The 26,397-nt window shown below is 33.4% G+C and overlaps 1 protein-coding gene across 2 annotated transcripts; it reads left to right on the top strand.

Moving 5' to 3' along the window:
- The first annotated feature begins 1,749 nt into the window (after positions 1-1,749).
- LOC119689967 lies at positions 1,750-25,823 on the top strand. Of its 2 annotated transcripts, XM_038104928.1 has the most exons (4): positions 1,750-1,782; positions 24,966-25,057; positions 25,134-25,209; positions 25,265-25,823. In XM_038104928.1, the coding sequence occupies exons 2-4, from the start codon at positions 25,023-25,025 to the stop codon at positions 25,478-25,480; spliced, it is 327 nt and encodes a 108-aa protein (XP_037960856.1). In that variant the 5' UTR covers positions 1,750-1,782; positions 24,966-25,022; the 3' UTR covers positions 25,481-25,823. The 2 variants fall into 2 exon arrangements, with proteins under 2 accessions (XP_037960856.1, XP_037960855.1); XM_038104927.1 differs by lacking the exon at positions 1,750-1,782 and having other exon boundaries at positions 24,901-25,057.
- Positions 25,824-26,397: the final 574 nt, after the last annotated feature.

A 26,397-nucleotide genomic window follows, 5' to 3' on the forward strand; every position in this document is an offset into this window, starting at 1 on the left:
GCAGAAACGATCACTTATAATGGTGGTTAAATCAAAATAGTGATTAAGTCATCCACGTTATTCCTCTACAATTTGTGTCTCAAGACAACATGGACTTATGTGAACTACCTATGAGGCTATTTCAGTTCCACAAATTTTACGAAATGATCCAAACATTTCAGAAAAAAAAATTCGGAATTGTGCTCAGATTGTGCCTTTGTGTTCCCCCAAAAACCGTATTAAACACAATAAATAAAAAAACTCGAAAACTTCTTCATAAAAGGGTCATCTATCCACATGTGTAGTGAGTCATCAGCTGTAACTGATTGAAGTGAAATGAGGAGTGGCTTATAAGCAATATGCCGCACTTAATGATAAACCAATCCATTTCTCTGCAAATACTGCTCCAAAATGCCAATAAACTTGAATCCACAATTCGGAATTTAACAAAAACTGATTGCTGGTTGTTAAACGTTATAGCTAGTGACATTGAAATATGAAAAGTATATAATCTGCCATTCAAAGTGGAAGATCCCAAAAAATTAATTAATCAAAAAATTATAAATCAAATATTTTTATTGTGGTTCCAGTTCCATATTAAAATTATTGTTAACTAGAGTATATGAAATACTCATTAAATCTTTTTTAGGTTCTGTTGTTATTTTTTCCAAGGAAACTAATACTAAGATATGTTTTATTAAATCATCAATTTTGAATAAATCCATTTGAATGTCGAAAAATTAGTATACTGATGAACTGTATAGCATCTTTAATGTTTTTTTTATTATTACCGTATACAGTCATTTCATGTTTGCTCTTATCAATTCTAACTTCAACAGCGAACTTCTGTTTCACATACTGGACTCGACTTCCCTTTCGTCCAATTATTTGTCCAACATGTTTTGGCTGAACCTGAAACTTCGCCTGCAATTTATAAGAGTCAGCCTTATTTAACATAACACTCCATTTTCTTCTGTTGCAGAATTTATTTTGTGGATAATCCCGATAGCTCTATCTACATTAAACTTATTGGCTTCTTTTAAAGTAATTTCCATACAGTTCTGGATAATCTTGATGTGAGTTAAGCTTAATTTTTGAATTTTTTTATGCGTCATCCACATCGACCTATTATTAACCTCAATTTTTCTGGATTGACCTCAATTATCTCACAGAATGTATAAGGCATTACGTCATGAAGTGCTCTAATAGCACCATCTACATCTCTCCTATTTTTTCCGTTTATTGTCACTTCTCTGGTGATCACGTTCACTCGCAAAAAAACGTTGAATTCAGCTTTAATTTTTTCTCGAACACGTCCTCCGTACCCAATAATAGCCATAATAATAATAGCCCAATAATAAAAAAATTTTTAATTACTTTTTAATTAGGTAAGCAATAATAATAAGCAACAAAAAATATTTCAAAAATTTTTTGAAAAATGGACATTAATTGGTAGAAAACAAAACAATTTCGGTCTCGCATGCTTCCTGAGTTAATGTTAAGGATCTGTTTTTACTGTTTCTTTGTCTCTTAGCGCTGATTATGATTTTATCATATAAGTAGTTATATATATAAAAATGAATATATTTTTATTTTCAAGAGAAAAAAAATATCGTTCAAACATGTTGTACAGTGTATGGGCGGGCAAAATAATTTCACATAAATTAATCAAAAAAAAATTATGACACGAGTAGTCCATGCTTTCGTGGAATATTTTTTAAAGAGACGAATCGATTCTCATTTCGATTTTTTTGAGCTCGTATAATATCGTGTGAAGGATATTGAATCTGGACTTTGTTATAGGTAAGTCAGGTCTATAAGTATTTTTAAATAATTTTTATTTTAAGCCTTTATAAGAAAAATACCAAAATCAAAAAAAAATAGCTTTTAACAGTTTTAATAAAATTGTCTCTTGTAAATGCTGCAAAAAAGGTTATATTAGCCGCCATTTTTGTTTTTATTCTAACATAAGTTCTAACATAATTTAGTGTTCACCTTTCGATGGATTTGAGGTTATGTACAATAATATGGGAAACAAAGTATTTAAGATTGATTAACATGAATTGCCACTCGGATAGACGTGATGTTCAACATTTAAAGGGTTTTGACTTAGTATCTTTATCTTTAATTACTTTCCAATTACGTGTTTGCAGCAAAGCAGTTTTACAGCTATAAAATGTTGTTGGTAGTAACACTTCTTTGATTATAATAGATTTTAGAATAGTCGTCCGTATGTTTGGAAAAACCTTACACAGTTTGATTTTCTTTTGTTGAGCTATGTTATTTAAATCGAGTTTTGAGTGAAATATTTAAAACCTTTCTAGATATTTTAAGAAATCTTGAAATTTCAACGTTTGTCCAAGAAACCGCGCTGCAGCTGCTGTGACTTCTTCTGTTAGTTTATAATCTAAGTATTTTCACAGTTCTTAACATGCCTTAATTGTTACTCGAATTTAATTTTGATCACGAAACTGAAGTCTAACGAAATCATAACCCAACAATTTCCACCTGGTTCTTACGATTGCTAGACAATAATAAACCATGTGCTCTGTGTTTACTCATCCTGAAGAAATGACTCACATGTTTGATTTATGATGATGGCGGCCATGCGGCCATGGTACACAGCAAAGAGTCATATTATTGCTATCGGTGTTGCCACATAAAATAAAAAGCAAATGAAAATTATATAATTTGAAATGTCAAGGGCATATCAGTTTTTCGTACCGTTGGCATAAACAGCCGCTGGCATTATGTGTTCTTTATTACGGTCTTTATTATTATCATTATTATGGTCTTCTAATTCTTCCGAATCGAATGAATATTTTTAATACTTTTTTTAATTAAAATTATTTTGTGATCCTTTTTTGTTAACTGCTAAGCCTACCAAACGCTCGATTTATTCTTTAATTTAGTGCTATAGCTATGGCTATAACCTCAAGGCTATAACATAGCATCAAATTATCCAAATGCATGTCAAATCAATGTCAAAATATTCACATTTGCGAAATTTCAAATATAAAAACTAATGACTTCTGCGAATATTTGTGATAATTAACGATATTCTATTTATTCTTGCTTTTGCATGTAAGACAAAAAGTCAGACATATGACGTGTCTATATTCGTAATATTCGGTCGTAATACTTCAATGGCCTCGAGGCATAACTTGATTGATGTTGTGCAAATAATTATTTTGTGAATTGCACTAATTAAACGGGAAAATTGTACTGTTAAATTGAAATATTGAAGCTTAAATTTTCTCCTTCTCTAGTTAAAGAGTCCTTCTCGAAGGCTCAAGGAAATTCATCGCTAGTCCATAATTTAATAAAATCTTTAAGGCAACCTTTGTTGCAAGTGATGGACTGAGCAAAACTTTTTCATTAATGCTGTGGCAACTGTTGCGCCTCATAAAGCGATGAATGACAGAAATACCAAATGGGCCAAATGGACAGAACGGACAAAATGAACAGAATGCACGGAATGGAAGTAAATGTCTTAATCGCTCAGGGGCAAAAGATGAGCGAACGTCTTCGAATGGAAATGGAAATGTTCATGAATTCGTATTTTTATCTTCACATTCGTCGCTCTAAAGATTTGTACTGCATTTGTATTTAATATTAAGCAGCTTACTTAGCGACGTTTATATGCGTATGTGTGTATGTATGTGCTAGTATGTGTGTTGGGAAGTAGGTATCACATGTTCCGTTTTACTTATTTAACTTCCCTTTACGCTGACTTTATTCTCTTTTTTTCATTCTTTATGTGTGTTCTTGTTCTTCCATTCATTCACTTAATCCAGAAATTACTTTTATGATGTTACTTGTTTCCTGGTAAATGGACCAACAACATATAAATGGCTTCAAAGTGTTTTATATTCCTTACTGCAAATACAAAACTACACAGGACTCACATTTGCCAACGCCATCGCCATCGCCTTCGCATTTGTTTTTGTATATCTGTTTGTTTTAAAAATACAATATGTAGTCTGACAAGCTCTTAATCCGTGATAAGATACATATTCTCATTTCAGTCTCAGTTGTTGGGGATACTTCATCCTGTACTTCACAGGAAAGTGGGCATTAAATGTCATTGCCACAGATTGAACGGCACTGAAACCTGCGTTAGTCGTGTTGATTTCGTTTGGTAAGTACTTTGTGAAATCAGTTTGGTTGTTCATGATTTCGAAGTTTCACTTTATACTGCTCCTTCATTATATGCTAAGCCTGATTCCTTCTGATTTGCATACAATTTAAGCTGTATGATTTCGGGCAGTGTGATGGTGGCAACTGCTAGTGGACCAAATTTTCCAGTACTGCAACTGTAGTTGCTAGAGCAATAGGACAATATAAGACTCATAAAGTAGCTTAGTGGATTGCAGAAACTCCACTAACATGAAGTTGGAGTGAGATTATCAAAATATATAATTTTTGGCTATTTTGACTAGACAAACGAAGCTGTGAAGTTAGGGTGATCTCAGCATTGTTTCAGTGACATATTCAAAAACTGTTATCCACTGCATCTCATATTTGGTTTAAGGTTTTTCTTTTTACGATATAGATCGCTTAATAACCACTGAATGTGTGTAAATTATAAAATCATCCTACAAAAGTAATGCGAATATTTTTAGTTTTCTGTAGAGATGGGGCTAAATTTTTTCTTGATGGATATGTTAACAAAAAATATTGTCCCGAATCGTAAAACGCCACAATTAACTGTCAAAAGGTCCTAACTTAAAGTCATAGTCTGCTACTTTGTTAGGTTTGGTCTAAGGGTGTGTAACACAGTACCAAGGAAAGAAAGCCGAGGCTTGAGTGATTGAAAATGCTGACGATGTCCGTATGCATTAAAACTTTTATCCAAAATTTTTATCTAACAGCAAAGCTAAAAATGTGATGTCAAACTTATAGAGCTATGAATTCTTCTTGAATCGTATTAGATTCACTATCCATCGTATTAGTAGCTATCCTATTACTAGATTGGAATATTTTATTATTTTATTATTAAATAATAGACTATGAATGCACCCCGACCAAAAAGATATATTCAGCGCCTAAATACTAAATATTCCCAAAGATATAGGTACAGAGCCAGACCATATATTATGAAAGTGTATAAGTTCTATAAACTGTAAGCAAAATCTGACGTTGACGTGAAGAATTTTTAACTTGTCATGTTAAGTAGTTCCTTCACTATATGTGCTACTATGTTCTACAGATATCAGTGTTTAGAATGCGTGGTCTTAGATTTAAACACTTCAGTAAACAAAAACTTGAGAATTCACCTAATATAATTGATACTCTGTATAGAATAGAAGAAGCATTATTGGCTCTTGTGCTATTGACTATCCATTAAAGACCGGTACTTTAGGGAACAACTGCAGTATAAAGACGAAAGCATATTATGTAATAATTTAGTATAAAATAAAAGTAATTATGTCTATAATTATAATACACGGTGTGAAAAAATTCAAAATTCCAGCTCTTTTTCAAGAAATAGGACTCACAATCTTGTGCATATACCTAGTAGTACATATGACTACAATTAGAGAAACTTCAAAAATTTGTGGACTTGTCTGCACACCTCATTAACTTCCTTATACTAGAGTTAAATTACACTACCAATAATTTCTTGATGTCTCTGATACATATTATATCCCTTGATGTCTCTCACTCCTCGGAACACATTCCGTCCGTATTATTTGAATGACTTTTTTTTCAAAACCAAACACTAATGAATTTATTGTATTCGCGTGAGAACAAAAAAACAGGATTTGATTTTTTAATAAATTTAATCAAAAACGTAATCGAATTTAATTTATTAAAATTAACCGCAATTCAGAAATAAAATAAAGGCAGCGAAAACCGCTTTGAGTGCAAAGTCAACTGCAGCCACGACAACAGCCCGCCCTTGCCATCCGCCATATGGGTACACGGCAGCAACGCGGCTGCAACACGGCTGCAATACGGCAGCGGTAGTCCGATGACAACGGCAATGACGGCTAAGAGCGTTGCGGTGCGGTGCGGCACGGCACGGCACGGCGGCACTGCCAGCGACGCTAATGACAAAACAATTAAATTAATTTATTTTTATGTTTGTAATTTGCTAAAAAATTACAAATTTATGCATAATTTCCATTTCAATTGCGGATTAATTTTACTCGTTTATTGGGCTTTATTTGCACAGCTATCCGCTGTCCTGTCCTGTACTGTCCTGTCCGATGATGTCCTTTTTTTGTGTTCTCGTATTTTTGCGTTTTTATTATTTATGTTTTTGTTTTTGTAGCGACTATTATCCTTTTTTTGTGGAATTTGTTATGTTGCATTGCTCTTAATACGTTAAATAATTATAATTAAAAGTTGAAAAACAATATAATTGGTGTTGTTGTTGGTGTTGTTGGAATTGTTTTCATTTTTTTTATTTTTGTTTTCACTCTAGTGTTTTAGCGTTTTTCAATGAGATAAAATAAACCGCAAAACACATTTCACATTTTAAGCACGTTCATTAAAATCAATTTGAGCACTAAATTGCATTAAAATTCAACAATAAAATAATGAAAAATTCAAACCGACCCCATCTGAAACCGGAGCCCATCAGATGAAAGTTGAAGCTGCAGCTGCAATTTGAGTTGAGGACGGAATAACACAACCTAAACGAGCTCAAAAAACGAGCAGCAATTGGAGCAGTGATAAGTAAGCCTGGCCCACTTCATCGCTTCATAGGGATAAGCTTTAGATTCAGCTTCAGCTACCTCCTACCAACGGCCAATGGCCAACTACCGCCGAGTGCCGAAAATTCATTTTAGGATTTTTGGTAGAAATGTGCAAATTGACGTTACGTGGAAGCGAAGTGCGGCGGAGTGGTTGAGTGCACAATTGAAATTTACATTTCATTAAAAAGCAGTAATTATTACAAAATATTTTTGAATAGTTATGGATTCATTTATTTAATTTAATAAAATTTAAAATACAAAATATCTGCGAAATGGTGATGAAGTGAGCCAAATGAATAATTAGTAAAATCATTTGGGTTTATATGTATGAACGATGCGTCTAATTAATTTCAGAGTGGCAAGTCAACATTAGTATTAAGAATACAATCCGTTCTGCATCTCATTTCAGAAAAGAGTCCAAGTTTTTTAAAACGAAAGACACAATTTGACACCATTGCGATTCGTAGGCTTCTTTTAATTATTCGGGTTTCCTTATAACGAACCTCTCCATAGCTAATTTCTCTCTTTACTTGAGTTTCTTCAAGCCCACGAACAAACTCTTTTATAACAAATAACTCTTCTAAAGTAATTTCTTTGAACCACAACTTCCGAAACAAAATCTAGCTTTTAACGAAGGATTTCATCGATCCTGGCTAAAGGAGCTCAATTGTATTACCAAATAGTAACTTTAAATGGATCAATCGGTCACATGGTGCAAAACTTTTAACACATGACATAGTTTTGTTCTTGAATTCTCAAAAATATTTGAAGGAATTTAAAACAATGATCAATCGTAGTATCAACTTTTCTATGCTCACATCTATGGTCGTCAAGTATTTTCTCTGTACTTAAGCTTAGTCATTATGGGTAATTATGGGTAGAAACTAATACACCATACTTACCGCTTTAGTTCAAAATTCTTTTATAATTTTAAAGTTCATTTTATCGCTCTTATAATAAGAAAAAAAAATTTAGAAAAATTTATAAGTAAAAAAAATGCTCAAATACAATAGTTATTTCGGAAAACAACAAAAAAAAATTCATAAAATGATTTAGAATATAACCAGATATTAAATGAAATAATATCTCGGGTCCCTGTTTATAGATATTACTCGGTAATAAAAAAATTGGTCATGCAATGTGAATAAGCCAGAATTAGAAACGTCGAAGTGGGATAGCATAAGGTAACATAATTTCATGTATTGCACTTTTATTAACTTCACCATCCGCTCTATGCCTATTACTGCATATCAATGAAAGCGATTTTTCGTCAACAAATGTAGATAATAACATTGGCAAATCTGCAGATTAGAACTTTGTATTGCTTGCTTATCGCTTCACATTCCGGATCTGCTTCCCAAAACTACTATATGTTTGCAAATTTGTCTTTAAATTATTCATCATCCGCTGTAGGTGATTGCTAACCACCTATTTATGGACTCAAAAGTATGTTCGGTGCAAAGAAACTTTGAATTGCTTCTTCATTCACCAAACACACAGCGAATAATACTTGTTTGCAAAAACGAGGCTAGATGTCTATTGAATTTAACCAGTGCAATGCCTAAATTTTAGGAATTATAATTTAAAATGATACTATATCAATCATACTTTCCTACTTTGACTTACAGCGTCAAATGCTTGTTCGTAGGCTTTAAAAGAATGCTTAAAATAAAGCTATTTAGCGGTTTGGGAATGCTTTCAACTTCTCAATACACTAGCATCGAGAAACTCTGCTACTCTTATGTGGATGTCGGAACATGAGAGCACTAGACCAATGAGACAGCAGACTCTCTAGCAAAGAAGGATGCATGTACTCCTTTCATTGGTCCAGAGCCCTTCCGCGAGGTAACACATTGCTTCACAAATTACTTAATATGTGAACGAAATCTACTTGAGTACTTGCGAGCCCAAATAGGCATGCGACAGTCTGGAAGATACATTGATCTTGAACACAACAAAGTTTAAGCTATCCTTAACTTTAGCAAAAACGATAATAAACTCTGCACTGAACTGTTTACAAGACACGCAGACTCAATCAACACATGATGAATATAGATGTGGTAGAAAGTGATTTCTCTCGATTCTATCATGAGGAGAAGGAAATAACAGAACATGTTCTATGCGACTACTTTGTTCCGTTTTGGGCATACAATATATCTTTAAGGTCGGGGTATATTCATAGCCTATGAAAGTCGATCTGCATAATGGAAAAATTAAGGGCATTACTTCTTTATCCACAATGCTATCCGGATCTGTAGGATCCTAGTCATAACTCTCTAGTTGCAGACTCAAAGAGAAGAATCAGGAGGTTTTTTATGTAACAATTAGCCGATTATTATATAAAAATGTATAAATGTATGTATAAATAAGCACATAAAGTGAATTACATGAAGCTATTCTGAAAATGAAGCCAGACGTGTTTCTTTTACTAATTTACACGCACTAATAATGAATAAATCTGCTCATATAAATAGAATGTAACAATCCTGTTACTATGACAGCAATCTGAGCATAAAATCCTACCATTGACTTCAATTCTTGTTAACCTGAATCTGTTTCAATATTCCTCTTCGTCTTCTGTGGCTATCAATACTTTAGTCATGTATGAACACATTCTTAAGCACCTCTTCTACTCCAGTCATCACTCGCTTCCGTTGTTGAGCAAAATCTGATATGCAAATCAAAAATCTATTTTATTTGTTTTCATTACTTTTAATTACTCAACAACAAGTGAAGGAAGCGCCCACAGGAAGTGCGGCAGAAATGGACGTCCTCGTAGATACACAAGTTGTGAGCATAAAATAATTCTTCGAAATTCTCCTTCAATATTTATTATCATATGGCAATAAATATTTTAAAATTTGCAGAGAAAACAATGCAAAATGAAACAAAAATATTGCATGAAATATTTGAGATACTTTTGTCATGCGAAACAATTAGAAAAAATAATTTCCTTGTACACATGAACAAATTTTTCGATAAATAAGACAAAGGTAAACAAATGTTGAATGTTGGCAAATAAATGAAAATATGTACTCAATAAATTAATGTCCTGCAAATGAAATAGCAAATAAAGAAGCAAGAATTTGTGAGGAATGCATTTTGAATTGATGTCAACGTTGTCTTCGTTGACATCGAGCTTCGTCCGTTCGCCCATTTATTCAGCACTCCATTCCCTCATCACTCCATTCGACCGATTGTGCTGGAAATTTAATGAAATCCGAAATAAATTAAATTTTATTCTTCAAAAGGATATAAAAAGGATAATTATCAAATTCTGAACTCAATTAAAAATGCAAAAATAACAAGCTTCACTTTAGTTAGCAGATTCGAGAGCAGGCAAAGTTTCATATATTTTCCAGAATATGTGCAAATTAACTGAAGTATGCTTTATGCAATTATTTATATCACTCAAAAGAAAAATGTTGTCATTTGATTGTTTCAACTGGATAAGAATACAATCTGAAGTAGACAACAGTATTGGTTTCCGATTTTTGTCACAATTTATGAAGTTCGGACGCCCTTATAAAGTTTAAGAGCACAAATTATCTACAAAGAAAATGAAGTACCTTAAGAATACTGAGTGGATTGAAACTCTTACCTATTTCTGTACAGAAGCTTTGCATACTTAAAGAAAAACAAAGTGTGTACATAGAACATCGATGGTACTGTGGAATGATTGTAGAGCAGTATAAAAAATCTTTCGAGAGAAATGTTCTTCACAAGATCTTTAATCTTTACGAATTGCCGACAATTGCCACATCTGCTTAAATCATGAGTTCTACGGACTAAAGTCCGTATTACAGCAACATCATTCAGCAAATAAATTTCCGCTGGCTTAATTGACGAATTCATTTATTCTTCATGTCGTGAGATTGGAAGACGCTGCTTCAGCGAAAGATGCAGTTGAAAAAAGAATATGCAGGTTTAGACCCTATCGTCGATGCAGCGATCAAGTAAAGGGAGCACTCACCGGTCTAAATGTACAAAGTTGGAAAAGGAGTAAAACACTTCTATCCAAAATAACGAACGTCTATAAATGACAGCAACAACAGGAACTATCAAATAAAAATGGGGTATGATTTGAAAATCAACCAAGAGAGATATAGTGAAAGAATTGAAGAACGTTCGAAAATTGCATAACATCAAAAGCTGTTGCAAAACTAAAGGATATGGTTTTAGAAAATCTTTGATTGATTATCAAAAATTTAATATAAGCTCTACTTAGTATACTAAACAGAACGATAAATACTATTTGTAAAATTTTGAGATTAAAGAAGTTATATTCACAATGAGCGTCGTTGCTGTCATCAGAAACTGCGATAGAAACAAATGCGGAATGTGAATTCAACAGCAATATCTGGAACGCTTTGTGCGAAATACAGGAAGTTTTGTGCATTGTTTAATGACTATGGAAGAGACCATCGTGATCTGGAATCCAAATTGGTGATTAAGAAGCGCCGTATACTCAGCCTTTTGACTTTGGAACGAATTTGTAGTCAGAAGTGTGGCAAGAAGGTATTAGTGTCATTTCCGATAAAGCACTTTAAGGTTCAATAATCGTCGTTAAAAACCAGTTAAATATGTAAGGTATGAACAGTTGTAGACCTAAACAATTTTGGCGATAGAACTCCTTTTCATTTCTGGCTCTTCTCAACTTCTTACATCTCAAAAAAGCAAAAGATTTTGATGGTACAAAGAAATCTCAGTTAACGTGGAGGAGTGTTTTGCTAACATTCCGGGTGAAAATTCCGGATTTATAAAAAGACTACTGTAGAAATAAACGTTGAGATTGTTTCTTTCTTTGGCGAATCTATGGAACGGTTTAGTATTGATAGCAAATCTACTGACTTATTATTTTGACTAAACGTGGGTTAGCTTTTACGGCGGCGGTGGTTTCTCTATCTCTAAATATATATGTATATGTTCATACTTATGTATTTCTATATATAGTTATCGCCTATGGTGTATTAATTAGATCATGAAAGTCTTAGGTTTGAAACTAATTTGCATGGTTATTAAAGGAAATTATTTTTGGCGGGCTTTACTTTTAAGATGTCAACATGGATCTTTAGTTCGTTGATTTTCATAGTGGCTCAATCGTTCAGGCCTGGTCATTTGCAATGAAAGTATTATATTGTTTCTTTTTAGATTTATTAGATTTGCTATAAGTTTTATCTTGGCTTCATTATGTATTTTGATCTAATATTACACTTTTAGGTTATTGTCATTCTTTCCGAAGTGTATTGTCTTTAGTAAAGCTTCCATTTATAGAAGGCCATATTATTGTGTGTTACATTATGACTGCTGCACCGCCATCTTTAGTTTTGTGGTGGTGGGATTTATCGTGTGATATGTGCATGAGTTCTAATTACTTGAAAGTGTTTATGTTAGCACTTTGCATATAGGGATTAGGCTTACTCCCTCCTCTAGCCTCATTGCATTAAAAGTTAAACTTAAACCTTTATATTTCACCCGTACATTTCATCTTCGGTGCAAAAATAAAGATGCTTGCCAGGATTAGTGAAGACACTTCGTTGTAAAAATCCGCTGTGAATTATCATGCAAGTTTGGCGCGAATGATTTTTATGCAGTCAGACACGCATGACACACATGCACTCGCACACATGTAGGCACGCAAGCATGTAAATGCGCGACTGTGGAAGGATACAGACAATCGGACAGACAGGAAGAGACAAACAGACAGACAATAGCAGGCATAGCACACCTACGCAACAAGGATTTTATAGTTTAAGGAACTTGCGAAAGTTTGCCTTGGCTGCGAAAATTGCATTCCAGAAAAAATAGAAGGGCAGTAAGGAGATGAGACGCGCGGCGTAGGGTGTAACGTGCAAAAGTACTGGAGTTTTTGATAAACTCGTACGTAAGCTTAAAAATGATAAAAAGTGCATAAATAAAAGTCAAGAGATTTTATGTTTTATGCGCTGCCGTGTCATGTTAATCCTGTCGCCTTAAATGTGAAGTGAACACAAAAAACAAAATCTGCAAACACTGCAAGTGATTATTTGCCAGAATTGCCAGGCAAGAAAAAAGGATGCGTAGCACATTTCGAATTAAAAGGTATTTGTTGCTGATTTGCCGGATTTGCCATTAAGTCGGGCGTGCATAATATTTCAGTTATCCTAACTGAACTTCTCTTCTTCTTCCGTTATTTAAATGCAGTTATGTGTTAATTACACGTGTAAAATCGGTCAGGAGGGAAGGTGTTGCTTTGCATAGTCGACGCTTAGCACATTTAATACGCTTCACTGGTTCGCCTCTAGCCGCTGCACTGCTCACTCACCAGGACTGCGTACCACCGCGATTGTCAGTCCTGGCCCATTGCTGTACCGCCATTCCTTGCGGCACTGCAAATCTTGCATTCGCTGCTGGCAATAACAAACGCATACTGACTGACATTAAATCTGTTGCTTTATGATCTGGAACGACACAAATCTTCTTGCTGCAATACGATTTTTATGTGCGGCATCTGTGGTAGCGGCAACAAACTTTCGAATAAAAAAGCTGCAAAATTTCAATCCAACTTAACAAAAAACTAAAAATGGAGGTTATGTGCACTTCAAAGTTAACGCAATTCCTGTCACAAGGAGCGAGTACCAAAATGCAAATTCGAATGAGAATGCGAAAGCGAATGCGAACCTGATGTTGATTCCATATAAGTCAGCAGACAAAACGTCAAGAAGTTTATTTCACAACAAAAACATTCCCTACAACATCACAACAAAAACAACAACAACTGTAACTACAACAACTTTGATATAAAAATAACATTCCAAGATATTCCTCAAAAATGTGGGCGACCCCAACTGCTCCACTCTCAAATCCCTTGTAAGACAGAAAACTACACAACGCACATTCCTATATATTTTATTCCTTTTTTTATTTTTTTATTATTTATGACCAAAATTAGACAAATTTTGTAGTTTTTCATGTTACGTACACGTCAAGGTCGTCAAAAAATGTATTCTAAAACTTCAAGTCAGTTTATCTTACAAATTCCTACTCATAATCATATAAAGCAACAGAGGTATTTCCAGACTCTTTCTGAATTTAAAATATTTTATTTCTTGTTTTTTTTCTGCTTCCTATAGAAATGGAATACTGGCATTAACCGCAACATGACTACTTTCACTATGCTTTCACTCCATGGCGAACATTATCCCGGCAACATTTTTACAGAAGACATCACAATATTATGTTAAATTATTTTAGACTAGAATTTTAAAGGTCGCCATCATGGTGAAGAAATTATTGCACCGATATGTGATGGAGGTGGTGTATATGTGACTCAACATCACAGTAGCCATAACTTATGTAGGAATACCGACAGGATTGTTGATTATTTTAAAATCTCTTTGATATACTGACAAACAAAGATAACCTGATGTGACTGGTTGGGAATGTGATTGTTCAGTATATGTTGAAGTGCGGCCCTATGCCCTATTAGGGGAAACGGACACTAAAAAAAAGATATGTGGAAGTAGATGTAGAGAGATCTCTCTAATGGAAGTCGTATGTACATTAGCGTTTTTAACTTTGGAGCAAGAGTGGCCAGGAAGTTTCGCCATATACGAACTAATATGGTTTGTATATATATACGAACTAATATGATTCGTATAAAAGACATATAGTCTTCCCAATTGTGTATGGGAAAGGCGAAAAAAATCTCCTTTTAGGATCCTTTTACTTTTTAGAAGGCTCCTTGTATATGTTATAGAGTTGAGGAAACACACTTAAATGTTTGTATAATTAAATACTCCAATGCATTTCAGTGTGATGATGGCTTTCTGCATAAAACATACTACTTAACCTAATCAGGTATTTCCAATAAATTTTACTTTATTTTTATTGAAATTTTTCAAATATTTTTTAGCTTCTCGACTGTGTATAATTAAACTTTCGCATTCCTTACATAGAACCCGGCTAAATGCACTCCCATTTTCGCTCAGGAGTAAAATAGTTATTAAATTCCTTTAAGCCCATAATTGAGTGCACTTGGAAATGGCGCAAATATTCGATGTGCACATACGAACCTGATGGGGAAGCACGAACGGAGCCATCAAAATAATGTTTTTTGCGGAATATAGATTGAGTGTTTGAGAAAATTAAGTGATTTTGCAGCGTTGCTTTAAAATTTATTGAAATTAAAATTTATTAATTAATCGCGAGAAGCAGTGCAAATCTGCAGAACTGCAGCACTCGCAGTCCAGTCGCAGTCACTGTCGCATCAGCAGCTGAAGTCAGTACCATGAAGTCACTGCTACACTGAGTCAACATCATCCATCATCATTGGTATTGCCATCGCCCGCATTTGTACACAAACGTGACTTTGACTTTCGCTTTGTGCTGTCATACCTCCCCGCTCCCATATATGTTTCAGTCCATGTTTTTTCTTCTTTTTTTTGGATTTGGCTTCGATTTGACATTTTGTATTTTTTACAATTTTTTACAATCTTTTTTGTTTGCATTTTATTTGCAGTTTATGGAGCTGTCAGGCAAATATGCTGTTGTGTAGGACACAATTGTCAATTTCATCAATCACGTCATTGACGTTTTAGTTGTTGGTGCTTGTGCTTTACAGATTACGCAATATTTGAGGCAATTGATTCTTTGCAATTGATTGATGGCACTAAAGTCCATTCCTGTTTTTGCCAGACTCAAATGCTGGGCCATTAACTGTGTCGTCCTCCAAAACAAAATCCAAAATCGAAATAAACTCGATTTTAATGAAAAATTTCATTTGAGCTGGTTTAGTTCTTGATTCTAGTATTTGTATTTAGGGTTAATACATTTTCTATATGTATGTTTGAAGTGAGTTGGTTTCTCTCTCCATGACTTACTTACTTGGTCAATATACTATATATTAGGTCCATAAAGTATTAACAATTTTTCAATATTTTATATTTAGTGCAGTTAGGATTTATAACTTTATAAAAATTATGCTTTTAGAAAACAAAACATGGTCTGATTCTACAGGATTATATACATACTTCTTGCTTCTTGAGTTAAGTTATTGTAGAGAATTTTATTCAAAAAAATCAAAACACTGAATATAGTTATACTTTTTTAAGTCAAATTGTTAAAAGAATACTTATATAAAACCATAAATATATGGTAAATTGTTCAACTATAATCGCTTAGTTCAATACCCTAGGTCAATGCTTATATCTGGTTTTATAGAAGACTATGTGTGGGAGTTTTTCCTTGTACGTGACTCATGGAACCTCATGTATAAAGTATGCTTATATCTAGTTTTATAGAAGACTATGTGTGGGAGTCTTTCCTTGTACGTGACTCATGGAACCTTTTTTATTAAGTATACATAGAAGATTACAGGTACTTCAATTTGTAAAAAATTTCGAGATCATATACATTTTTCTTGAGATTTAAGTTATTATATAGGATTATGCTTAGAGCAATTCAAAATAGTGATTATAGGTATACTTTTTTAGAATCAAATTATTCTACTTAAGGATTATGTTACTTTAAACTTATTTAGCCGACATTTAAAAAGAGTTCTGAAGTATTCTCTCTCTGTTAGTAACATCGAAATTTGTCTAAATATATAACCAAATCGTTTCACAAAGGGAATTAATTACTGAACTGTGATCTCAAGAATAGTGCTCCGCATATATCGCCACAAGAACCGTGCTAATGTGAGTGCAACGATCTTTACTAAAATAATCCAATTTATTATTATTATTATTATTAAATAATAGGCTATGAATGCACCGTGACCTAAAAGATCTATTGTGCGCCTAAAGGTCAATCTTAAATAATTCTAGACTCTTTATAAATCTCGTAATTGCTGTGGACTTAATTTTAACTATTTGATTTGGGACTAACATCCCGTTTCCAAGGTAGTCGAGTCTACAAAAACTCTAATAAGAGTACTAGCAACTTAAGTGAAACTCATTTAATACTTTTCATTCAAGTGACTTAGCTATTCAGATATGATATAATATAAATAAAGTAAAAGATAATTCGGGCATTTGTGATGGGCGAATTATATACGATTAGTAGTATTATAGTATTATTATATCCCGATGAGTAGACTTTTAGTGGTGTATTCCATAATTTCATATCCATAAGACACAAATGTATATATATTTGAAATCGTTGTATATTTGAAAACTAATCATGTGTTCTATAAATAATATAAACAAAGTATTGCTTTTATGAGAGTTTCGAGAATCTTTGTTACGTTTTAGTACTTCCTTTTCAATAAGAATAGAGTTAAGGAACATTTTTCTAAGGTCTTTTTTACACGCCACAAGGAATGCAATGAATATATTTTGAAAGGACCATTCGTCCTAATGACTGAGTGTGCATTGGTCCTTGTTACATGAAAAATATGTTGACTTTATAAAATTTATAAATTGAAAGAACAGAATACACTGTTCTAACTTCTAGTAAGTATTAAACTATTTAAAAGTCGTAATTATTTCATTTTTGATTCCTCACATTAGACCCACAGGGTTACGATTTATTGCCAAATTTATATTCACTATTCATTTTGTCATGGCTTCGACATAAAAGTTTCGGTCACTCAAGGCAGTTTAAAAAATTTTCTCTAACAGGATATATAAGAAGGAAACGCGTATGCAGTACAGGAAGTGTAGAGTTTGTAGAGTAGCAAAAGCATACTTCCCAGTATTTTTATAGAAACTTGCTATAATGAAACAACCAGTATTTTCAATGCAACGAGTATTTGGTAAACGTAGGCGAAATGCATATTCAAACAGGATATGCAGAATTCTTTTCGTCCTGACAATTAATGAATGCTTTAACTATTTCAACGTGAAGAGGGGAAGCGCAGAGGGCAGAATTCTATAAATAATAATTGTGTTATATTAAATCGAACATTGAAACATTGAATTTAGTTTAATATTGTTAAAAATATTTTATGACTGTATATTGATTGTGGGCAATGAATAGACAGGAAATAGCGACGCTTATGTATGGAAATAGAAATAAAAAAAAAACAAAAAATAATAATAAATTAAATAGAAAGCAAAAGGCAAAAAAAAATTTTTGAAAATTTGTTTTATTTATGGAAAATAGAATAAAGAAATTTTGTTAATTTTTTTTGTTGGTTTTTTTTTGTTGCTGTTTTCTGCGTACGACACATAATTTCCTTCACCGAAGCTCAACGCACCGGAAACACTGAAACGGAAATTACACAAAAAAATTTAATGGCGTTGTTTATGCGAATCTGGCTTATACTATGCAAAATTAGTTATTCTCTGACATCAGCAAGGTTTAAAAATATATCTTGAATAAATGCTCACTCAAACGTTCCTAAGAAAGTGGTGCAGCAAAAGAATGAGAGAAGATTGCGGTACCGCTTTCTTCAATCATAGAGGACATGCTTGCAAAACTTCTTAGTACAGAAACCACGAAATTTATTAAAAGCTGGATTTAGGTAAAAATCATAAGTTTTATACTGTTTATTTAAGCTTTTAAGTATGACGAAGAAAATTATTATTTTATTATAATACAATTATTATTATAAATTAACATTGTTTAGCTTTTCTTACTTGAAATTACCGAACTTGTAGAGTAACATTTGCATAGGTTCTTTGTGAAATTTCACCCAAGAAAGACACTTTGCATATAGTAGTTAAAATATGCATAATAGATGTCTATACAAAGGAACAGAAATTAAGATAAGGCAACGACAAAAATAACTTTCACTTCATTGCACTTCTATTACCACATCAAGCTGTAGTTTATAAGCTCGTTCTAGTTCTATAAAAAATTCTGGTAAGTGCTTTGGTTAGTGTCACCTACAAATCAAGTGACAAAAAACTTGGAACTTCAGCACTGAAAGTTTGTAGAGCCTTGGCAACTTGCGGAAAGACCCGATTAGTCAGACCCGATTAGTTTCTAATTTGATAGGCACGAGTTCTAAGCCTGGCGCTTGCAGTCTAACAAATTCTATACAAACTATAAACTATTTAAATAAAAATTCGAATATTTCCTAAAATCAATGATGATAAGTTCTTCACCATGCTCGAAACAGCGTTGTATGGTTAGCGTAATTTCAATAAATTAATCAAATTTTTGTTGTTGCTTCTTCATTACCGTTCGAATCCTTCTTATAAATAAATAGTTTTTTTTCGACACTCAACACAAAATAATATTAAGAAACAAATTATTTGTTTCAATATTATTCCTAAAGGGTAATATCGAAGAGATGAAATGTTGTAAGAACGTTGAAATAATGGATCGCCCAACTTACAGTCCCGATTTGCTCTACTTCTTGTTCGCAAACATTAAGAAAAAAGTGTCCCGATAAGTGGTGAGTGTTTTTGTTTACGCTGGTATAGACCGCTGAGCCATTTAAAACCCTTATTTAGAAGATACCAATTTTAGAGTGGCAAAACTGTTTTGAAAGTTGGTTCAATCGCATGCAAAAATGTATTGATCCATATGGGAAATACTTAGAAAAGTCATCAAATTATTTTCATAGTTTCAATACTCGTATACTATCTTCTATATATATCCTCACGCAATTCCTTATTTAAAATCTATATATATTTAATTTTTTTTTTAAAGAAGTCATCTTCATAACGGTAATAATTATTCCGAGCTATTTTTTATTAAAATTTCAATTTTAATAAAGCAATTCTACTGTCGCTTCTAAGGAATTGAATGTGTCATTTTGCCGCGCTATCTGCACATGTGCTGCCTCACTTATGGACTGACAAATGACTCGTAGGACATTGAGGTAAGCCACCTTTTAGACTAATAATTTCGGTTTTGTTCTGCATGTGGCAGTTCATTTGTCACTGCCAAATGTTCGATTTGCGTAGGTTGTGCGCCAAAAACAGAAACAAAATGTGAGTTGTGAAATATTTCCTGCCTCACATTTCCGTTGCGACGTTGCGACGTTGCCACTGCCACTACCACAGCCACCGCTACTGCCACTGCCACAGCCACCGCTTGAGCAGATGAAATCAAGGCAGGAATAAGCAAGAAATCAATTGAACAGAAATCAAATTATTTGGCTCAATGACCAGCATTTTTGTTTTACTTGTTATAAATGACTTTTGACCCAACACACCTTGTACGCCAAGTAACGCAGAGTGAAGAGGATGCTGGAGCCGATGCCAATACGAACATTCCAGAAAAAAGTCAACTCCAGCTGTAATTTACTTGCTTACATTTGGCCATTATCGACAAATAATTTAAAGATGCTCCAGCTTCAATTTAAGATATTCTATCAACAACTTCGAGTGCTTCTTACTCAGTAGCAGATGTGCGATGTGCGATGTGCTCTTCGTTGTCTAGCAATTCAGCGGCTTTCGACTTTTGGCGGCTTCCTCATATCAGTGTGGATGTGACAGAACGAATTTATTAACAATAATTTCAAAATTGCCAATGCCGCAGACATACATGGTCACTCACGTTTTTATCTGCTTATCACATGCAGTACACGGATTTAAGTCCAACTGTGTGCACACCAATTCCTTAACAACGTGTCCAAATGTACGTAACATGACTTTTCTCCTTCTATGTGACGATTATGTCCAGCAGGTGCCGCCCAATCACCCTACAACTGACTGTCGGTTAGGGCATTGTTCATTGCCTATCAAACAAGTTATTTCATTACTTGAACGAAACGTCGAAGACACAGCAACGTTAGTCGCACATTCAAGAAAAATATGGCATTTAGTATGTCTTCTTCACACATTCGGAACTCGAACGGCTGACTCCTCGAACGATTCGAACGGTAAGAGCAATTCCTATATGAATTATTTCCAGCACATTACCAAAAACAAAATAAATATAAAAAAAAACAAAAGAAAAAAGGGAAACAGAAGGGGAGGCTGTGTTGCAAGAGACTATTCAGCGTTAAAATGTGCCGCACAGTCACTTGCTTTACGATTTGACCTTCAGCCACAAACCACTATTTTTCATCATCCAACTTCAGTGGTACTCTGTCCATAGCGTTGCAGTTGTTAGGCTAGTGACGATGGATGACCCTCAGAGGCGCATTTATCTAGTTCTATCTATGCTTTGCGGTCGTGCTTGGTGTACATGACAGCACATGAGCACATCACTGCGTTTTCGGTTATCAATATTTGCAGTGGCACGTATCCCCTTTTCGCTGTTTGTTGACCGATATTTTTATTATCGCACTAAAATCGCTTTTAAATCGCCTTATAGTACTTGACTTTGCTCATCGTTGCGAATGATTTGGTGGTGCGACGGTCGAAATCTTATGTGTCATTAGGATTTTTGGACCGACCAAGATTAAAATGCTGGTCATGTACGCAACGCAAAAATAATTTTTCGTTCTTGTCTTCTGCATTTTTTACTTATCGCATGCAAGCAAGAGGAATTGCCAATATATCAGACAAGTACAATCGAAAGTGATTTTTTTTTTCAAAATGACTTTGCTTCAATTTGTTCATTGAGAAAAAGTCAATATAGGTGTAGGACGAAGACATTGTTTACAGAAGGATAACATTTATTCTTACAATCTGATGAGGAGTAGTTTATATAATCCATAATCCATATAATCCATAATCCATATATTTAATATTAATGTTTATTCCTACCATTTTTTCCCCAATTCATAGATTTGTGCAGTACAGTTTTTAAGTTATATAGAGATTACCTCGGCATTTATGCACTTCGAATAATACATATAAATTTTGATAATAAGTGCTTACTTTTTCTTACTCCAACACTGGCACTTATTTATCTTTTAAATATAAATTTTTTTTATAAAATCTTTACAATTTTTTCCCATTTTGAAGAATTAACAGCTAATTTTTCATTGCACTATCTTCGCTCTAGTTTTTTCGCCTCAAACGCTCTTCTTAATCCCGGTCTGATCTTCAAGTTTCTCTCTTATTTCATCTCCCATAACTTTTTTGCGATTCATTCTCAGATAATTCATTATTACGGTAATATTACTTAAATTATCTTCATCGGAGGTGACACCTTGTTATAGTAACCTTATATATGGTCTATAATCGTAATATACTTGACAGCCTTGCTGTTGTTAGTAAGACTACTAATAAAGTAAGTTAATCCGGTGAGAGGCGTAACTATTCATAACTTATCTCAGTTTAATATGGAGATGATTTAGAGGAATGACACTTCAGAACAAGAATTTCACCATTTTATGAACAGGATGAGAGTTCTTAAGGATAGTGTAGGTAATAACATTGAATTGAAGGAGAAAAACTATAGTCATTGCTTATATGACTTATCTTTAATCTCTGATATTTGGCGTCAGACTTAATCGGAATTGACGAAGACAGCAACTTAGAGGCAAAGGACTACATTTTGGAACATAGAATTGTGAATATGCAATAACATATATTCAAATTCTGCAGTATTACATTTCTGCCGGTTCTACTAAAATTTACTTTGCCTTTGGAACATTAAATGGAGTATATATGTTATTTATGCGACATTATATTAATGCCGTATTCACTGAGAGTTAATTTTGCATAATTTCTTCTAAAGTCATCCTTCATCCTTTAGATTATCAATACTATTGTTAAAAGAATATTAGTTCTATTGAATTAAATAAATATGATCTAAGATACAGTCTTGCTTTGGATAAGATGTTTATGTGGGATTGAATAAATTTTGCATACAAATCTAAAGTAATCATTATTAATTTTTAAATAATCTACTGTAATCTATAATCAATGTTTCTTCTCCAATCCGAACAGCAAAATTTAAATTGTTTTAATCGTTACTAGCTTTCAAATCTTCCATCAAATCGTCTGTAAATAATATATATTCACGGATTTGATCCTTTAGGTAAGCAACTCGATCGTATGGGGACGTGAAACAAAAGCTACTGTGCTAGTACTATCAATCCGATATTTTAAACGTTATTTGTTGATATGTTGACTGCTTCATTAAAGCAACGATTTATTTCTTAATTTTTAATTGGGAGACTTATTGATTAAAATTTTTACAAAAATCGTATAGTTATTAGTCTTTGTTTTTGCATCTTAGTGGATTGATTTCATGAGATTTAAGTTAATGTGACGGATCAATGCAGATATAATATTAACTGTCTGTGTTTTCTAGATCAATAAATCGGTTCCAAATAGATAAACTAAACTACCCGATTATCTAGTTATTATAATGGCCAACTTTTTAGAGTCTAAGAAAGCAAAGTCTCTAATAGACCAGACTGTCACCAATATTTGCATCTGTCCACCATCTTAAAAGCCTCTATTGGTGACAGAATGAAGAAGGGAAATAATTACTAATTTCTCATACACAATATTCTTCTTAGAACTATTGATTTCTTTCTATCATTTTGAATTAATTCTCTGACCGATTTTTTGTTGTGATATAAGATATTATATATATTATTTTCAAAATCACATCTCATCAAATTAATCAATACATATAGAGAGTAAGATCTCTCAGTAAAATTATTCCTATAACACCACAAGTGGCTACTTTAATATTCTTAAATAGCCTTGGTTGGTGTTAAACGTACGTCCACCTTAAATATTAAGTCAATACGTTGTCCGAAAAGGCGGTGTAGTAATCGAGTTACTCCCACACTCGAAAAAGTTTAGCAAAGAATCAACAATTTACATTTGGAAAACACGCAGAAGGAACCTCATACGTGCTCTCCTTGTATCCTTGTAGTACGAGTACCGTCAACTATTAGTTTGAGCTGTCAAAAGAAATTGTCATGAGAGACAGAGGGGTGAGGAATACGTATCCTGTGGTTGTGTTAAGAAGTATTTAATATCCAATTATATTTTATTAAAGTCACTTGTAAGTGTGTTACAAGTTGGGAAACATTTGTTAATAAAAACTTGCAACTTTCAAAAGTTTTCCACTTTTTTATTTGCTTCCGATGTTCACCGAGTGAAGGGATGTTGCAGAAGAATGTGGAGAAAATTCCATCTGCACTGAATAATTTACAAGATAAGCTCTTCGGACTAACGTTAAAGCATGTCAGCCATACGATGGAGAAGTTGTCGCTGCTGACAAGCGATAAATTCTGATGTGTGGCTTAATTTTGTAAAGCGGTGAACACTTTTGCATTGGACTTGATAATTAAAAGATATTAGAAAAGAATATGAAGTAAATTGTGTTTAAGCAGACCAATTCGCAAGATCCATACTTTAGGTAATCAAGCAATCTTTAAAGAAGTTGCTTACACTGAGAAGTACGACTCTTTCGTTTGTTGTGGAGATGATTATAGATATCGGCTTGAAGATAACAAGCTAAAAAAAAATGCTTAAAACGCCTCCTTTCAAGTCAACTAGCGGCTGTTTGACTCTTTTCATTTTTGATGAGCGAAACCAAAAAGCAATCATCGGGTGCCAAATCAGAACTATATGACGAATAATCCCTTAATTTGATGTTTTAAAGACTTAAAATATTACTCACATAAAGATTCGTAGTCCTCATAGATCACATAAGAGCCTCTGATGACTCGTAATATTGTAATAAAGAAGTAGTTGGCATTGGCATTTAGTTTTTCTTATTTCTCAGAAGATTTCTGCCCACCATTCAAAAGCCAAAAGCTTCTTTCTTAGTCTAGGCTGATAAGAAATGAGATGAATGAAAGTTGAGATTAAGATTACCGACAACAACAGATTTTGTAAAATGTAGAAGATATTCATATGAGTTTTCGTCAATTAATAAGGCCAGGTTTTTCAACCGCATAACTCGGTTGTTCTAAGTTCTTCTTGTAAGTTCTTTGTATGCTTTATACGTTAGTGAATCTAATATTTTTGTTTTGTTGATATTATCCTGAAAAAGCGATTGTGTAGTTTAAATAAATAATAAATTGTCGTAGATTTTTAAGTGACTTTGACAAAAGCCGTGTCTACTTCAGTAGAAGGGTTTTTTTCTGGGTGGTTTATGATATGACCAACATTTTTCAGTTTTCTTCATTTCGATGTTCCAATTGTAAGGTTTGTCAATTGCAAAAAATTGTCTGGGTTAGCTTAGTAGATGCTTTTCAGGAACAACAGAACAAGTTACGGGTAAAAATATCAAACATTACACGTAACGATACTTAGGGTTGCTAAACCCCATAACAAGTATAGTTACTTTCGTATTACTTCAGAATGATTCTTAGCTAAAAAAAGAATAGTAGCCATTTACTTTGTATTAGATATGTATGATTCTATATATTAAAAGTTATATTTGTTCATTTTGAATAAAAAAAAATGTTTACGCAGTAATCAAAAATTAAAAAGAATTTTGTTTTTCGTACAAAATTTGATTTTCTTTCAAGTAAAGTCAAAAAATTCTGACTAGAAAATTAATTGGCGACTTCAAAATTTGCAACCTCTGAAAATGGGCTACTTGGAGATATTAAATAATCTTAAGAAGTAAGTTTTTCATTTTGATATTTGTTTCTTTTTTTGCATATCCACTAATATTTTACACTTTATTCTTTCCATAAAGGCAATGCATGACTACGTTTTGTGGAAGCAGACCTAATGACTTGCAGTATGAATGCGGACGCCAGTGTCATTCATGGGTAAGTACAATGCATTCAGCTTTAATTTAATTTAATCGGATCACATATTTTATAGGACAAGTACCGTTACCCTTATCGCACATCAGTGGAGGCGAAAAAAAATAATACTAACAATAATATCCAGGACTGGTTTCCCATATATAAACTATTTCCATGTGTCATGGCCGAACAGCCTCAGCCTCAGGAGCAGAGAGCAATGCCTACAGCAAGCTTTCCCCGCAGTTCATGGCATATATGGGATGCCTTAAAATGTAGCTCAGCTACCGTTTAAATACTTGATTACTGCGTAACTACGCCTATGCTACAGTTTCGAGGTACAGTTAGTAGCTGGCGAGTCATTAGAATATTTCCGCACTCATTTACAAGCAATTTTGGAGTTGAAAATTGATGTTTAATGGTCACAAAAGGTTTTGAACGCATTTTTGGAAAGATATGAGCTCAGAAATTTTACGTTTTCGAGATGAATGTTGTTTCTGAACTGATATCTCTGCTTTTCTGCTTTCGATCTTACTCCTCGGATATATTTGAAATTACTGTGAAACTTGTCTTCGAAACCACATACATTAGGACGACACGGAAAATTAAAAAAAAAAACTATGAATTTATTTGAATAAAATTATTTCTACCGTTTTGGAAAGAATCTTGTTTTAATGCATCTCATAAGTCGGTTAGAAAATATATCCAGAAGTGTAAGTATTTGTATATATTCAGTCACACAAAGTAGAATAAAAAGAAACATCGAAAGATGTAGTGAGATACATTAACTTTTTATTGAAAGTCAAGATTCACAATGGAATGATAGTTCACTTATTATAGTATTAGAGTAGTCTCATAGCCTCATAGTATTCAATATGTATTATAGAGATTATCTCCCCAAACAAACAAACAAATAGCTCCATTGGCTACATTGGTACTGAAATAAGTACTTTTTCGTTTCTCTGTTCTCCTGCGATATCTAATCGGTCTTGAGTATAAGACAGTGTCAGTTCTTTACTCGGTAACAGCTGCTTCTTTCATAATTTTTGTTTCTATCTAAATAAAATATGATTGCGAAACTTAATCATTTCTTGTCACTTAGCCCATGATAATTTAGTCTTTGTTGTATGCTCATGTAAAGCTATAATCCTACGGCCATAAAATTCGCCTAACTGCAATCAGTTTAGGGCTGATGGTGGACGAATACGGAAA

This window comes from Teleopsis dalmanni, chromosome X (assembly GCF_002237135.1).
Source record: "Teleopsis dalmanni isolate 2A chromosome X, ASM223713v2, whole genome shotgun sequence".
NCBI lineage: Eukaryota > Metazoa > Arthropoda > Insecta > Diptera > Diopsidae > Teleopsis > Teleopsis dalmanni.